This window comes from Phacochoerus africanus, chromosome 3 (assembly GCF_016906955.1).
Source record: "Phacochoerus africanus isolate WHEZ1 chromosome 3, ROS_Pafr_v1, whole genome shotgun sequence".
Classification (NCBI taxonomy): Eukaryota; Metazoa; Chordata; class Mammalia; order Artiodactyla; family Suidae; genus Phacochoerus; species Phacochoerus africanus.
In genome coordinates, this window is record NC_062546.1 from 91,731,885 (window position 1) to 91,748,900 (window position 17,016).

At 37.9% G+C, this 17,016-nt stretch overlaps 1 protein-coding gene across 1 annotated transcript in view; it reads right to left on the reverse strand.

Annotated features, from left to right (window-relative positions):
* The window catches only part of CNTNAP5 (contactin associated protein family member 5), a 449,251-nt gene that overhangs the window by 406,359 nt on the left and 25,876 nt on the right, over window positions 1–17,016 (reverse strand). The window contains exon 4 of the mRNA XM_047770224.1: window positions 4,532–4,675. Coding sequence (XP_047626180.1) covers window positions 4,532–4,675 — 144 coding nt within the window. The remainder of the gene's footprint in view (window positions 1–4,531; window positions 4,676–17,016) is intronic.

Genomic DNA, 17,016 nt, shown 5'->3' on the forward strand with positions numbered 1-17,016 from the left:
TCTCAATCACCCCCAGGTAGTAATGGGGGAACTCCCTGCAGACATATCCTCAGAGGTGGCTTGAAGAAGAGTCAGCACTTTACTTACCAGAGTCCAGTGATAACAAGGCCCTCCTCCCCTCTCTTTGCCACACATACACACAACCTCACACACATACGCAAGCCACAAACACATGCAGACACACACCACATACACACACACACACACACACACACATGCCCCCCCACATACACACCACACCACATACCACACTTACATATATATACATGTGCCACACACACATCACACACACATACACACTGAACACACATACACACACTGAACACACACATACACCCCCACAAATTCACACACCACAGTCACATACATATATGCCACACATATTGCACACACATACCACACTTATACAATACCACACACATACACATACCACACCCACACACATGCATACACCACACACACACACCATTCACATACCACATACACACATATACCACACACACACACCCCACACATACATACACTAACATACACACACCACACACACATATCCCCCCACCCCCACATACACAGTGGTGTCACTGGAGGTCCCATGGAGAGCAGTAATGAGGTTTTCCTACCCTCCCAGTCAGGGAGGTATCAGTGACGAGCTAGGAAGGAACCAGAAGCCTCACCCTCTGCACCTGGTAGTTACAAAGTACTTCCCTATCCTTGGGTTTAAGTGGAGGTTGATGGGAAATCTGGATCCCTCCCACCTAGCAGAAATGAGGCAAAATCCTCCTTCCCCCCACTGGGACAGTGTCACAGGAAGACAGCTAAAACAGAAGGTTTAAATAGGCTTCATCACAATACTTAAAATATTCAGGTAACAATTATAAAAAGTCTTATTATACCAAGAAGCAGGAAGATCTCAAGTTGAATTGAAACAGAAAGTCAATAGATGGCAATTCAGAGATGGCAAGATGTTAGGATATCTGACAAATATTTTTTATAAGTCATTAAAATGAAAACCCTCAAAATAACAACTGCATATTTGAGACAAATAAGAAAATAGAAAGTCTTACTGAAAAATAGAACATTTTAACAAGGAACTAGAAGATGTAAAGAAGAACCAAATGCAAATGTTAGCAGGGAAAAATACTGTATCAGACATGACAAAAACAACGGATGTGTGCAATAAGAAAGCAAAGGGAATGAGAAAAAAGAATCAACTTGAAATTTTAACAACAAAAACTACCTAATTAGAACAACAGATGAAAACAGACTGAGGGGAAAAGATAACAAGGGATCGGGGACCTGTGAGAATACTTTCTTTTTTCTTTCTTTCTTTCTTTTTTTTTTATTTTTGCTGTGCCTATTGCATACAGATGTTCCTGGGCTAGGGAATCAAACCCCAGCCACAGCAGTGGCAATGCCAGATCCTTAACCTGCTGAGCCAACTGGGAACTCCATGGACCTGTGAGAATATAATGAATGGTCTAGCATTCATATCCCTGTAATTTAGGAAGAGAGAAAGGCTGAAAAAAATATTCAAATAAATGGCAGAATACTTCCCAAGTTTGCTGAAAGATGTAAGCTCACAGATTCAAGAAACTAGGTGAACCCAATCAGGATAAGCCAAGGAAGTCCACACCATGACACATCACAGTCAAACTTCTAAAAACTTAACATGAAGAAAATATATCAAAAGCAGTGAGAAAGCCAAAGAAAATATACAGCTGGCCAATGAGCACATGAAAAAAACGCTACTGATTATTAGAGAAATGCAAATCAAAACTACTATGAGGTACCACCTCACACCAGTCAGAATGGCCATCATTAATAAGTCCACAAATAACAAATGCTGGAGAGGGTGTGGAGAAAAGGGAACCTTCCTACACTGTTGGTGGGAATGTAAATTGGTACAACCACTATGGAAAAAAATATGGAGGTATCTCAGAAAACTAAATATAGAACTATCATATGACCCAGCAATCCCACACTTAGGCATACATCAGGACAAAACTTTCATTTAAACGGACACATGCACCCCCATGTTCATTTCAGCACTATTCACAATGGCCAAGACATGGAAACAACCTAAATGTCCATCAACAGATGACTGGATTAAAAAGATGTAGTATATATACACAATTTCTACTCAGTCATAGAAAAAGAATAAAATAATGCCATTTGCAGCAACATGGATGGAACTAGAGACTCTCACACTGAGCGCAGTAAATCAGAAAGAAAAAGACAAATACCATATGATATCACTTATATCTGGAATCTAATATATGGCAAAAATGAACCTCTCCACAGTAAAGAAAATCATGGACTTGGAGAATAGACTTGTGGTTGCCAAGGGGGAGGGAAAGGGGGTGGGAAGGATTGGGAATTTGGTGTTAATACATGCAAACTATTGCCTTTGGAATGGATAAGCAATGAGATCCTGCTGTATGGCACTGGGAACTATATCTAGTCACTTGTGATGGAGCATGATAATGTGAGAAAAAAGAATGTATAGCTATATGTGTAACTGGGTCACCTGCTGTACAGTAGAAAATTGATAGAACACTGTAAACCAGCTATAATGGAAAAAAATAAAAATCATTATAAAATAAAATAAATAAATAAAAAGAAAGAAGTGAGAAAGAAATGTCATCCTATATGTAGGGGAATATGAAAAACAAATAACTGTATCAACTAGAAATACTGCCAGAAACCACTGAGGCCAGAAGTGGCTCAACATTTTTCAAATACTAAAAGAAAACAACTATGAACCCATAATCTCATGTCCAAGAAACATATCCTTGAAAAATACCAAGATGAAGGAAACAGATAGAATGAAGGAAGAAAAGATAAGATGAAGGAAAAGTTAAAGGATTTGTCACCAGGACAGACACTTTAAAATGATGGATAAAAGAAGTTCTCTAAATAGAAAAGAATTGACAAAAGAAGGAATATAGGAAAATAAGAGAGGAAAAAAGAACAACAATAAGCAAAAACATGAGTAAATACAATACAGTTTACTTTTCCTCTTGAGTTTTCTAAATTATGTTTGACATTTGAAGCTATCACACATTTGAGCCCTGATATATCATCAACTTCAGCAGTTGAAAACTAATACCAATATAATTCCCAATATATAACAAGGAAATAGTAATTAAGACTGTTATATAATAAACTGGAATGTAAAGGAATGTAAATGTATGTAAGATTTTACACTTCATTAAAACTGATAAAATATAGGTAAATTGTAATAAGCTATGCGTATATAATACTAAACAAATCACTAACAAAAGCTATATATAGAGAGATATTCAAATACGAGATAAACCAAAACGGAATTCTGAAAATCATTCCAGAAACATACTGGAAGATAGAGAAAAGAGAGAAATAAAAAAACAGAGACATCAGACAAAACAATAATTAAATAAATACACATTTGAGATCTAATTGCCTTAACATTACATGTATGTGGTTTAAATATACCAAATAAAAAACATATTGACAGAGTGGATTAAAAAACATGACTAGTACTATTTGCTGTCTATAGTAAACTCACTTCAAATGTGATATAAGAAGGTTAAAAGTAAAATTATTTCTATCTTTATATATAAAGATACACACACACATATACATATACTTGGGGAAAGAGCTAATTAAATGGTAATTAAGACCATTTCCTATTTTATAAATCTAAGGGAGGTTATATTAATATCATATTAATTAGACTTTAAGGCAAAGAAAAGTATCATAGAGAGAGAAGAACATGATATAATAATAAAGAGTCCATACACCAGGAAGACATAGCAATCTTTAGCAACCCTGTTTGTACCAAACAACGAAGTTGTAATATACATGCGGCAAAACCTGATAGAACTAAAAAGAGAAATAGATAAATCTGCAATTACAGCTGGAAACACCCACACCATTACTGGTCATTCACTATATGCAAAGCACCCAGCTCAGTATTATGACGGCTAAGTAGTAAGAAAGAAAGACAATCCTGACCCTCATGGGACTTGAATCGTGGTCTATTGGGGGAAGACAAATATTGATTAATTAAAAAATGATTTCACTTGCCAGCATGACCAATGATAGAAAAGGAATCTCAAAAACACCAACACTTTAACCTCTCTTCTTCAAAAAACCCTATTTTTAAATAACAAGTAGACAAATATGTAATCCCGAGCTATAGAGTTTAACACAATCTGTGGTTCTATTGTTGGTTTCCCCAGGAATAACAAAGACATGCACAGGAGCCCGGCGCAGATTGCAAACCTCACCCACAGCTGGCACAAACGCACAGCCAGGAACACACGGGAGTGTGGAGATGCCTCTAATGCATTTTTTTTCTTCCAACAATACAGTTCACACGAGTGGGTCCCTGCCTTGCCGCTCTCTCTCCAGTTTCACCTGGGAGTCTGACAGGTCCTCCAAGAGTGTACTGTAAACATATTACAAGGAGGGGCTAGGGGTAGGATGGGGAAGCAAGACTTACCCTAACATGGCAGAACCCATCAAGTTGGAAGGAATGTTGACTTACCACAGTGTAGATCTGATGCTTCCGCCTTTTAGCCAGGTCAATTATGTTTACTCCATTGTAGTAAAGGTTTTCCATACATCCGTGGAAGTTTTTCTTTAGGAAGGTTCCAGGTTTGCCTGGGACTGGAATTCCTCCAAAACTAAGCTTTATGAGAAAAAACAAAATCAACCCTTAGTTATAAGCTCTGAAGGAACAGGAAAAGGAAAGTGAGCAAGTGAATTTCATTAGATTCAATTGTATGCATGAGCCCAGTGGCTCACATAATCAATAGATGCCACTTGATTACACATTTGAAAGGATACTTGATTAGCCCACATAAAAATAACTGTAATTGCTTGCTTTTTAAGAGCTTATTTTACGAAACTATTTTACTTACTGTTTGAACCCTTTTAATACTAAATAAAACAATAATTTACAGAGGAGGAAAAAAGGAAAGCAATCAACGTCTTTATATTTATCTCTTAGACAAACATCTGAGAGACTAAGGTCAAACGAAAGCCAAGAGACACAAAATATACTTTTATTCAGACCTAGTTTATGCTGTATTGTACCAAAAATGTCTTATGAGCAGTTGTTCAGAAATTATTTTTACAAAGATGGAAAGTAAGGAACAATTCAAATATCCTACACATTTGTTTAAGGAAACAACCGAGAAGTGATATAATAGAATCTGACTTAGTTGTCAATAATGGTGCTTAATAAATATTTGTTATAAGGTGAGGAATGAGTGAGATATTGATTGAAAATATAGGAGTTATAATTGGATGTAAAGTAGGATGTCAACAATAAAAAATGTGCTTACAGTTTAGACTTGAGGAAATACACGGAACTGTCAAGTGAACTTCCATTTCTGGGAAGGCTGTAGGATACTAGTTTTCTTTACCCCTTTCTTTCAGGTAAAAATGACTACATATTTCTTTTGTAAAAGAAGTATTCATTTAAAAACAAACATGATCTGTTATGAATAGTCTTCCTATCATAAACAAGAAGCAGATAGTTTCTATAGCTATATTTATCCCAACATCATTTAATGGGTAACTCAGTTTCTCTTCACTGCTTTGCAGTGTTACCATCAGCATGTACTTAATATAATGCTTGGGTGTGTTCCAGGAGGGTTTGTTCTCTTAGTTATAGTGTGTCCTCTTCATATGAATAGTTACAGATAAAGCAAAGGCTACTTCCAGATGTCTATTTCCAGATGTCTATGCCCCCCCCATTTTACACACTATTGTAAAAAACTGTTTCCTTATACATTGTACTATATGATAAGAATTATTAACCCTGCTGCCCACTTTTATTTACCATTGTTTTATTCCAAGGTTTGATATCTTTGCCAACTTTAAGTTTTATTTCAGAATGATTTTATTTAAAATTATTTGAATTTTGAGAATGTGTTTTGTCCATTGACACATCTACTTGGAGAAAGGGTCAAAGGGACAAACTTCTAGTTATAAAATAAGTCAACTGATGCAGTGATCACCATGGTGACTCTAGCTAATAACGCTGTATGGCATATTGGACAGACACTAAGAGAGTAGATCTTAGAAGCTCTCACTGTAAGGAAACAAATTTGTAATTATGTGTGGTGACGGATATTAACTAGACTTACTGTGATGGTCATTTTTACAGCATATGCAAATGTAAAATCGTGTTACACATCTGAAACCAGTATAATGTTACATGACACTTATGTCTCAATAAATTCCTATGTAAATGAGCTGTTTTCATAAATTAAACATCTTATCAAGTAAACTATATACCCATCTTATTGTTTTCTCTATACAAATACTTGTATATTAAATAATATGTTTCAGACAATGTCATTGAACTTTTAAAAGAAATAACCATTTAGATAATATTTAAAACACAACTCTATTTTTATGCACTTTTTGTTTCACCATATTTAAAACACTTAACTCTATTTTTATGCACTTTTTGTTTCACCATCCTGATCAAAACTTTCTAAAATACAGACAAAACTTTTTAAACAAGAAATAATAATAATAGTATATAACTTTGGAATAAAACCAAAACAAACAAAAAAGAACAGTCCTTTTTATATATTTCTCAGTGTATATAATAAGGATTCTGGCTCCACATCACATTAAATACATATTTGTTTACTCCCATTTTATGCATAAATCACTCATTTGCTTATTTATTTATTTGTTGTTCGTTTGAAATGAGAGAGTAATGCTCAGTTTTATCCATTGGTTTTTCAAAAATTTATGTGACAGAACACAGGGTATTTTACATTTAATCTATTGATGCGTTGACTTATATTAATAGATCATAAATTAATAGATTCTCTTTGATTGAACTACACTTGTTATATTTGCCTTAAAAGAAATGTGATCATATTTTAAATAGTAAATGAGTTTGAGCTCTAGTTTTCTTCTTTTGCCAAGTATTTAGATCAAGTCTAAATTTGTCTCTAAGAAAAACTCTGGGAGTTTTATCTTCAACTCCATTTAAAAATGTTTCATCTGGATTGAGGAATATTCTGGAAAATTTAAAACAAATTTGTTAATTTCACAAACACTTTGTAAAAATACTGCTTTGATAACATCACTGATTTATTGCAGTATTCAAATATTTTCAATTTGAGTCATTTGCATTTAAAAGATTTATTTTCTTTTGTAAATTGTATAAATCAAATTTATAAGGTAAAAATATAGGTGCACTTTTTTCTTTTGTTTATTTTGTTAAACACTTTTTTAGAGCAGTTTTAGTTTCACAGCAAAGTTGAGAGGAGAGCAATATGCCCTTTGAGAGCATATTGAGAGGTTGAGAGGTTTCCCATATGCCCTTTGCCCTCACACATGCATAGTCCCCTTCCCCAGTACCAACATCTTCCATCACAGTGGTTTATTTGTCACATTCGGTGAACCTACAGTGGCACATCACAATCACCCAAAGTCCAGGTTTACATTATGGTCTCCTTTTGGTGGTTCGCATTGTGTGGGTTTGGATAAATATATAAAAATATACATCCACCACTACAGTATAATATAGAATAGTTTCACTGCATTAAAAATCCTGTGTGCTCTGCCAATTCATTCTTCCCCCCAGGCCCTGACTCCAATCCCTGACCATTGACATTTTTAAAAATTGAGATACAATTAATTTACAATGTTGCATTAATTTCAAGTATACAGTATTAATTTCAAGTATACATATATATATATATACACACACACACATATATATATACACATATGAATCATACATATATTCTTTTCCAGATTCTTTTCCTTTATAGGTTATTAAAAGTTACTGAGTAGAGTTCCTTGTGCTATACAGAAGGATCTTGCTGGTTATCTATTATATACATAGTAATGTGTATATGTTAATCCCAAACTCCTAATTTATCTCTATTTCAACAGTTTTTCCTTTTCTAGAATGTCATATCTTAGATTCATGTTGTATGTAACCATGTCAGGTTGGCTTCTTTCACTTAGTAATATGAATTTAAAGTTTCACCATGTCTTTTTATCGCTTATACTCATTTCTTTTTAGCACTGAGTATTATTCCATTGCCTAGATGACCCACAGTTTATTTATCTAGTCACATACTAAAGGACACCCTGGTTGCTTCCAGGTTTGACAATTATAAATAAAGCAAAACTTCTGTAACCATTCATGTACAAGTTTTTGTGTGGATACAAGTTCTTATTTTTTATAATTTTAAATATATAATGAAAAATGTATTCTTTCAATTTTTTTTGGTCATCTCCCTCAACTAGTGAAAAAAAATGTCTACTTCACTCAGCTATGATTTAGGAAAATAACAGTCATAAGACAATATCTGAAAAGGAGAGAAAGGAAAGAAAAACTTTTCAAACATCAACAACAAAGTGTTTAAAGGATTTAAGGAGAATTTCCTGGTGCCCCAGAGGGTTAAGGAAATGGTGTTGTCACTGCTGTGGTGGGAGTTCAACCCCAGACCCGGGAAACATCCACATGCCGTTGGTGTGACCAAACCCACCCAAATTTAATAATAGTAAAGGATTTAAGGTACAGTTTTTTAAGCCAAATAGTATGAAGGATAGTATATATTGTAAATTTGGTATTTCTCATTACATTAAAGAGCAAAAACTCACTCTAGTCTGGGTGGAGGATGTTAGGAGAAAATTGGTGGAGATACAATTAGAGTTATATGGAGCGGGGCCTGCTCTTTGGTTCTGTCTGGGAGATTGAAACCTGATGAGGTGTGGGTGGAGGTCACAAGATAGATCTTGGAAAACACAGGGAGTTATTTCTCCCCTGTTTACTACAATAGTGATGACCGGAAGCCTATTAAAGATGCTTTGAGTTCAGCATGGCTCCAGAGCAAAATGTAGGTGGGAAGGAGGCAGGTCAGGGCAGTGGGAAGTAACAACACAAAAGTTTCTGAAGGCTGCTCCTCAACAGCCTGATCACTGGAACAGAGTGAGCTGAGGTGCCCTGGGACCATGAGAGCAGGATGGAGACCTGGAGGGACAGAGGTGCTCAGTAATTGGGCAAAGGGCTTGCAGCTGGACTTGCAGGTCCCAGTGTCCAGGTGGCTTTACCTTATAGCCTGAGACACTGCAGGTACCATGGACAGCAGCTTCAGAGGCTAACACTTTATTCAGTGCATGGCTACACACAAGCCCCCCAGACCAAAAAGGGCCCAGGGAAAAGGAAAGAAGGGCAAGAAAAAACCCCAATGTAACCCAATATTTACACAATAACATAGTAAGTTGTAAAGGCATTAACCAGTTATCATTCATCATCAAGGTCAGATTTTTCTGCCGTCAGGGGAAGCAGGGCTGACGAACATATTGAATTCAGGTGGCTAGAAGAAGCAAAATTGCATTTCTGCACATTTGCATGTGAGTGTACATTTTTAACCTGTTTTATATTTTAAAGTTTTCAAGTTGTTGAGAATTTGAGGTTACAATTACTCTATCAAATTATAGGTTTAGTTCACTAACATAATTTAGGACATAAAACTTACTTCACATATTGACGATTTTCTTTTTTACGTATATAGTATTGATGGTTCTAGTACTTCATAAGCACCTGTAAGGCTATAGTTAGTATATACCTATTAATTTTACATTAATAATATATCCCTCAGATCCCATTTGCATTCCTAATTTATCTGATTTATCAACACTGTGAGATTCAACATCAAGATCTTGCTCAGAACTGTTTCTGTCCATCAAGCCAACCGACTAGCGTCACTCCTGTTATAGCACCTGGGATGGTTATTACAGCTATTATTTGTAATAAACTGAATATTGATCATTTTCAAGCTGCTCTCCCATTCGATTCAGCTGGTATCTGAATGACTTCTCACCCAAGTTCCCAACACTGGCTTTTCTCCTTAAACACTGCCTATCAGTTTACTCATCTACCTGGAAAACCAAAGACCACTTCCATCAGCATGGATCCCCAACTTCTGAGTCCTGGAACACACACAGCTCATGTCAGGACAGTGTTAGCCAGTGTCTGACATTAGGAATGAGTAGTTGTGTTTTTTGTATTTGTTTGACATTTTACTTGATATATACATCTGTTCAGTATAGGTTTTTTAAATTAGAGATCACAGCCATTATTATTTTACAATGCCTCTTTTTATCTTAATTTTTAATGATATTCTCATTTCCCTCTCTCATTCTGCATAAATGTAACTGGTGTTTCTTTGTCCCCAATTCCAACTTTGAAATTATAATTCTGGTGTTTCCTGCCGTAAGTGTACTAACTGCAAACCACATATGCCTGGTGTTTATTAAGCAATAGGAGACCACTTACCACCTGACGGAATTTAGCAAAATTTTAAGTTTATTGCTATAATCATAAAGATGATGAATATTCCTTTATTCTATTGTGTTTCTTAATTTTTGATTATTGTCTCATGCTTTTTGCTATGTAGACTGTATCATGCTTAGTCTCTTTTGTTAATTGACTTGGAAGAGCATCCCTACAATGATCTAGCTTTTCAAACTAAAATTTTAGAGTATTGCCAAGGAAGCCCAGATTTGTTTCTTTTTCGCCAACCACAACTTATTTTGCATTTTCATCACTTAAACCATTATTATTAATTAATCTGTCCACTTATTTTTCCACTTTGAAACTTTTTAATGAACTTCTGTTTTGTGTTGTTACAAAATTGCATAAATTTGTAAGTTTTATCAGCATCCATCTTCAGCTTTTCATGGATAAATGGTTAAAATCACCCTCTCAGGAGTTTCTCTGGCTGGATTTAAACCCAGATCTGACTAGTGGGACAAAGTAACTAACTGTTGTGTGGTTCATTTCCTTCATACATAAAATAGGGATGATGATAACACTGATTGCATGTAAACAACATAGCTTGACTGAATTAATATGAGAACTCCTACCAAGGACCTACTGTATAGTAGGAGGAACTATATTCAGTGTCTTTTTTTTTTTTTTTTTTTTTTTGCAGAGGGCAGTTAGGACCTCACCTGTAGCACATAGAAATTCCTGGGCTAGGGGTCTAATGGGAGTTGCAGTTGCCAGCCTACACCACAGCCACAGTGACTCAGAATCTGAGCCACGTCTGCAACTTACACCATAGCTCATGGCAATGTCAGATCCTTAATCCACTGAGCAAGGCCAGGGATCAAACTGGCATCCTCATGGATACTAGTGAGATTTGTTACCTCTGAGCCACAACGGGAACTCCACATTCAATATCTTGTAACAACCTATAATAAAAAAAGAATCTGAAAAAGAATATACATGTTTAAATATTCATATGTATGTATGAATTATTTTGCTGTACACCTGAAACTAATGGATTGTAAATCAACTATACTTCAAAAAAACAAATCTTACCCTGAAGCACATTGAAGGACTTCTAGCATGTAGCCTTTTCTGTGTGTGTGATTGTTGTTACAAGCAACAGTTTCTTAGTTAATAAGTTCTTCCAAAATGGTATGTTGTGGCCTTAGTTTCAACAAGGTCTGAATAATAACTATATAGATACTAACTTTTATAATATTTTGCACTCTGAAGGCTGCAATATTTTGTTAATATTTTATATCAACCGCAATTAAACAAAAAAAATTCTCTTTTGTGAATTAATAAACAGACAAATTTTCCCCAAGGTCCTTAAAAGTTTCCTTCTGGCTTTCAGATTTTCAGAAAGCTGGAACAAAATATGAGGTGTCCTCCTTTGAAAGGATCCATCGATCCTTTCTAGCTTCATGTTCATTTGAGAAGGGGAGGGGGAAAGAATTTGCTAAGTATATGATCAGTGTCGATTTTCAATCATTTTTTTTTCAAATTTAGGAAAACAAATAATTGAATAGTTGGGTGTAAAATTCTGTATCACTCCGATTCTGTCATTCTTCAGGCTGGAGGCATGTCTCAGGCTCATGTTCTTCTGCATTCTTATTCAGTCAGCATCCAAAAGTTATTGTTTGTGTTTGTTTATTTTATTTCCTAAATGTCTATCCTAGAATTATGGAGCTTTTCTCAGTGACTTCAGTGGCTGTGCTATATAAGCCATTCTATTTATTGCCTCTCACGTGTTTATAATTGCCCACGTACTTCCTTTAAACTTTAATGGGTCTCCTTGAATTAATCTTCATTTTTAAGGCAACACTGGCTGTATTCTACAAGCCTCTTCAGTCACTGACTTGGTGGTATTGGGGTGATGGTGAGATGATTTTTGCCTTTCCATTTAGACTCTGGCTCATTTCATGACAGAGCAGATAGTGATGGTATTGAACAGAGGTTACATTTCAGTAGCCCACGAAGTAGCCCAAAGCCTTTGTTATAAGCATCACAGAGCTGGAAATCCAGCTTCCATTAGATCATGGGCTCATAAATACAGAATAGTTTTAGTGCTTAAGGGGGGCAGATGCCAGATCTCTCCAGATAATGTTTAAATGACATTATCTCATTAATCCCCACCCTGATCAACATATCTAAAGTTGCAGGCTTTGAACTCCTAATCCCATTACATAGGTCTCTTTTTGTTCTTCTTTCCATAGCCTTTGTCATCCTCTTTCTTATCAGGTAATTTATTTGTTATGTGTATTGCTTATAGCTCATCTCTGCTGCTAAAACTCAAGCCTCACAGTGTAGGTGTCTTTGTTCTTTTCATTGACATATTCCAAGCACTTGAAATGATGCCTGATACATCACAGACGCTGAATAAATATCTGTTGAGTGTTTTGGAACATCTATCTAAAAGAAGTTCCTCAAGGACACAGACTACATCTTGTTCATTTTTAAAATATTTAATGCAAGAAGTATGACTCAAACATAATAGAATCAACAAATATTTGTTGAATCAGATCAAAAAGAAAACACTAGCGATTTACTTCTAAAACTGCTTTACCTTGGTGTCCTGCTTTTTGTCACCTGAGCTGCTTTCTTTTCTTACTTTACTTATTAGCTCATTCTTAGAAAATTGAACGGCAAGGCGTTCATTGATCTTAGTGGTCAACAAAACCAGGTGTGAGCCTATAAAGTTTCACCCAGAGATACTGCACAACATGGTCCCTGTGGAAACCTGATGGGGTTTTGGTGTCACAGGTGGGCTCGGCCTGGATGAATCCCAGGAGAAAGCCTGCTTTGATGTTAAATGTATGAAGCTCCAGAAGCTGCCACACTCCTTTCCTTTGATCTCACTCCTCTTCTCTTGTCTGGCATTTGCTTGTCTCTTTTTCAATCTTTGATGTTACTTCCCTGGCAATGAGTTCATCCTTCCTTATTGGTTTTTTTCTCTGGCCCTGTCTGAATTTGAGTCTTCTTGCTCGAAAGATTCCTTTTTCTGTCAGGCTTGAATGTATGATATATTTGAAGTTTCTCATTAGTGAATATTTGTCTCACATTTGCTCTGATAGTCTATTTTGTAATGGAATGGATATGAAAAAGGATCCAAGCAGCTGTCTTTTCTTTCACGCTGTAAAATTTGTGCCAGCTTCGTGTTTGTTGAATTGTTTTTGTGGAGTTTACGGCCCTTCCAGAGGAACTGTCCAAGGTGGATAAGTTTAAATGAGACCAGAGATCCCCATTTTCTTCTGGTGTCTCTTGAATTTAAATATTGGCCTGAATTCAAATAGTTTTTTGTTTTTGTTTTTGTTTTTTTGTTTGTTTGTTTGTTTGTTTTTTGCCATTTCTTGGGCTGCTCCCACGGCATATGGAGGTTCTCTGGATAGGGGTCGAATCAGAGCTGTAGCCGTCAGCCTACGCCAGAGCCACAGCAACGCAGGATCCAAGCCACGTCTGCGACCTACACCACAGCTCACAGCAATGCCAGATCCTTAACCCACTGGGCAAGGCCAGGGATCAAACCCGAAATCTCATGGTTCCTAGTTGCATTCATTAACCACTGAGCCACAACGGGAACTCAGCAAATAGTTTTTTAAAAAAGAAAACTACTATGTGGGCCAAATGAGATGAGGTTAGTCCAAATCATTCCTGGTGTCATTATCTTGTGGCTTCTGCTCTACAGTTTGATTTCACTAGGAACTCTGCTTCTAACTTCTTTGGAACGTCTGATCTCTTTAACTTTTAGAGAGTTCATGCATATAGTGTCTTTATCTTCTTTTTTTTTTTTTTTTCTTTTCTTTCCTTTTAGGGTCGCACCCTCAGCATTTGAGGTTCCGAGACCAGGAGTTGAATTGGAACTGCAGCTGAGACCTGCACCACAGCATAGCAACATAGGATCTGAGTCACATCTATGACCTATGTGCTGTAGCTTGTGGTAATGCTGGATCCTTAACCTACTGAGTGGGGCCAGGGATCAAACCTGCATCCTCACAGACATCCTATGTCGCTTCTTAATCCACTGGGCCACAAGGGGAACTCCTACAGTGTCTTACTGTTTTTGTCCCTCAGTTTGGGGTCATATTCTGAGGGGAGGTGATTGTTACCTCTCCTTTATTGCTTCTCTCACCTATTCTTTCACAAATTCCCAGTGTCCCTTTATTTTTGGATAATTGTCCACTTACATTTCTGTAGGGAAAAGAGCAAGTGCTATCCAAGGGGACACAGCACAGTCCTGTGTTGAATAGGAAGGCCCGCCTTATTGACATAAAACACCATGTTTGTGCCATGCCCAAGTTCCCCGCCTGTCTGCAAGGTCCACAGCTGCCCAGCTGTGCCCCGGCTTTGGCCCCTGACCCAAGCCCAGATATTGCCACTTACACATCAGTTGAATTTGGCCTCAGCACTCTCTCTTAGATAAGGTTTTCTTCTAGAAATAACGACCATAGCGTGGACTGATTAGTTTTATACACTGGGCCCTATGCTGACAGCTTACTTTCTGTCTCTTTGCTATAACTTTGAAGTTAGATGTTACGATTTGTTCCAATTGAAAGCTGAAGAAAACGAGGGCTACAGAGGTCTGGCAGGTTGACTGAGGCCTTACATCAAAGAGGTAAAACTGCTGTCCCAGTCCCATCCCCTGAGTCCTTCAATCCAGGTCCCCATCATCTTTTCCTTTTTTTTTTTTTTTTGGCTGTGCCCATGGCATGCAAATGTTCGCAGGCCAGGGATCAAACCTGTGCCACGACAGTGACACCCCCAAATCCTTAACCACCAGGCCACGGGGGAACTCCCCCAGAGCCCCACTTCTTAATCATTGCACACACTGCCTCCCCTCCAGCTACTTCCATTTCTGGTTCCATCCAGTAACACTCTCAGTGAATTACCACCCAGCCAGGGGCAAGAACCTGTCTTGGAATGTCTGAAAATTTCCCATTTGTAAAGCCGAAGATCTCAGCCTTCTTGACACCGTGTGCCCCTCTCTGCTGGCTCCTTGAAGGGGAAGGAAGGAAGAGGTGATGTACAATTACAGCAGCAGAAACCCTTGGTGTTTTCTCAATAGCATAACTCAGCCCTCTTATTTCCTCTGCCAGAGTGACCCTAGGCTTTCAACCAACTAGCAGATTCCCCACCAGGGGCTTTATCAGACCAGCTTTCAAATTGCTACTGTGAGTGCTCCTGGCCCAAATGTGGTCCACTGCTAGTCTGTGTCTCCTTTCTCTAAAGGGGTGTCTTTTCACAGATTCACAGACACCAGAGCCTGACACAGTCCAGTTGGTTCAACACTGGAACACACATTCATTTATCTCTTTTTGGCCACCCTGTATCACATGGAGTTCCAGGGCCAGGGATGAGATCCAAGCTGCAATTATGACCTAAGCCACAGCTTCTACACACTGCATCCTTAACCCACTGTGCCTGGCCTGGGATCCAACCTGCGTCCTGGCACTCCCAAGATGCCACTGATCCTGTTGCGACACAGTGGGAGCTCCCACACTCATTTATTTTTGTCTGAATGAATTCACAAAATTGTAACCTTAGGTTATTTGAATAAAGGGTTAAATCCTGTACGTTCCAGCATTTGAGCAAGAACTCATAGGAAATGCTAGCTTCAGTATCCCCTATTCCCATGACAAGAGGGCCCCACTCTGGCTGTCCTCTGGTCACACCCTGCCATATTAGGGGTGTGTCCCCACACATGGAAGCCAAGGGAAAATGACCATAGGAAGTGACCATCACCCTCCTAAATCATAATCTTCCTACACAGCTCCCCAGTTTCCCCCTAAACAGCCCTGAAACATCTTCCAGGGCCTGAACTGTCCTCCCCGTCTGTCCTCGTGAGGGTGGACCAAGGACCCACAGGTCCCAGCAGTGGCCAGGGGCCAGCTGTTTCCACAGTGGACAGGGCTTGGATATGTGGGATGTTATTCATTTGTCAAAGAAGGTAGTAGGACAGATGGTATTCAATAGTTTGTTAGACTACTTGGAACTCTTTAAACATGCAGGACTCCACTGTGGGGGCCTCCATTCAGAATCCTCCCCAGGCCCTACAAGTATTCAAGTGGGGCCTGGCTAACTTTATAAGGTCTGATGGATGATGACAATCATTTAAACTAAATTCAGCCAGCCTCCAAAGGTCTTATTTGGGAATTCAAATCTAGCACCACACTTCTAGGAGCAGCTAAAATCACATGATAAGGGATTGTATCATGCATTCTTTTAGGGCATGTTAACAAAAATGATGATATTTAGGGTATACCACTGGCATCGAAACATTCCCTTCATTATGTTCGACACAATTAGATGACTTTCCATATACACATCTCACTGTTATAAGACTTGGGGAAACATACAATTAGCACAATTAGCAAATCCATAAATCACATCTTAAAGTTAAAGCTAGAACGAAAAATGGCCCTGAGGAATGTGGTTCCAAGTGTTGTAGCCATGCAGAGGCTGGGGTAATGACCAGAGCCTGAGCTTGTTTCTTAAGGGATTACCCTCCTTCAGGGAGAAAACCCGGTCACCAGGCGATTTCTGGTGATGGGGACACAGGCCTAGGTGCAAATCCTTTCCTGTTGTTCGGTGGCTATGGAGGTGCAGGTGGGAGGGTCTTCGGTCACTCCTGTCTTGGCTTTATGGCTGTGATACAGGACATAGCCATCTCCCTCACCAGGTGCCTGAGGGACCCGACAATATCACGAGCT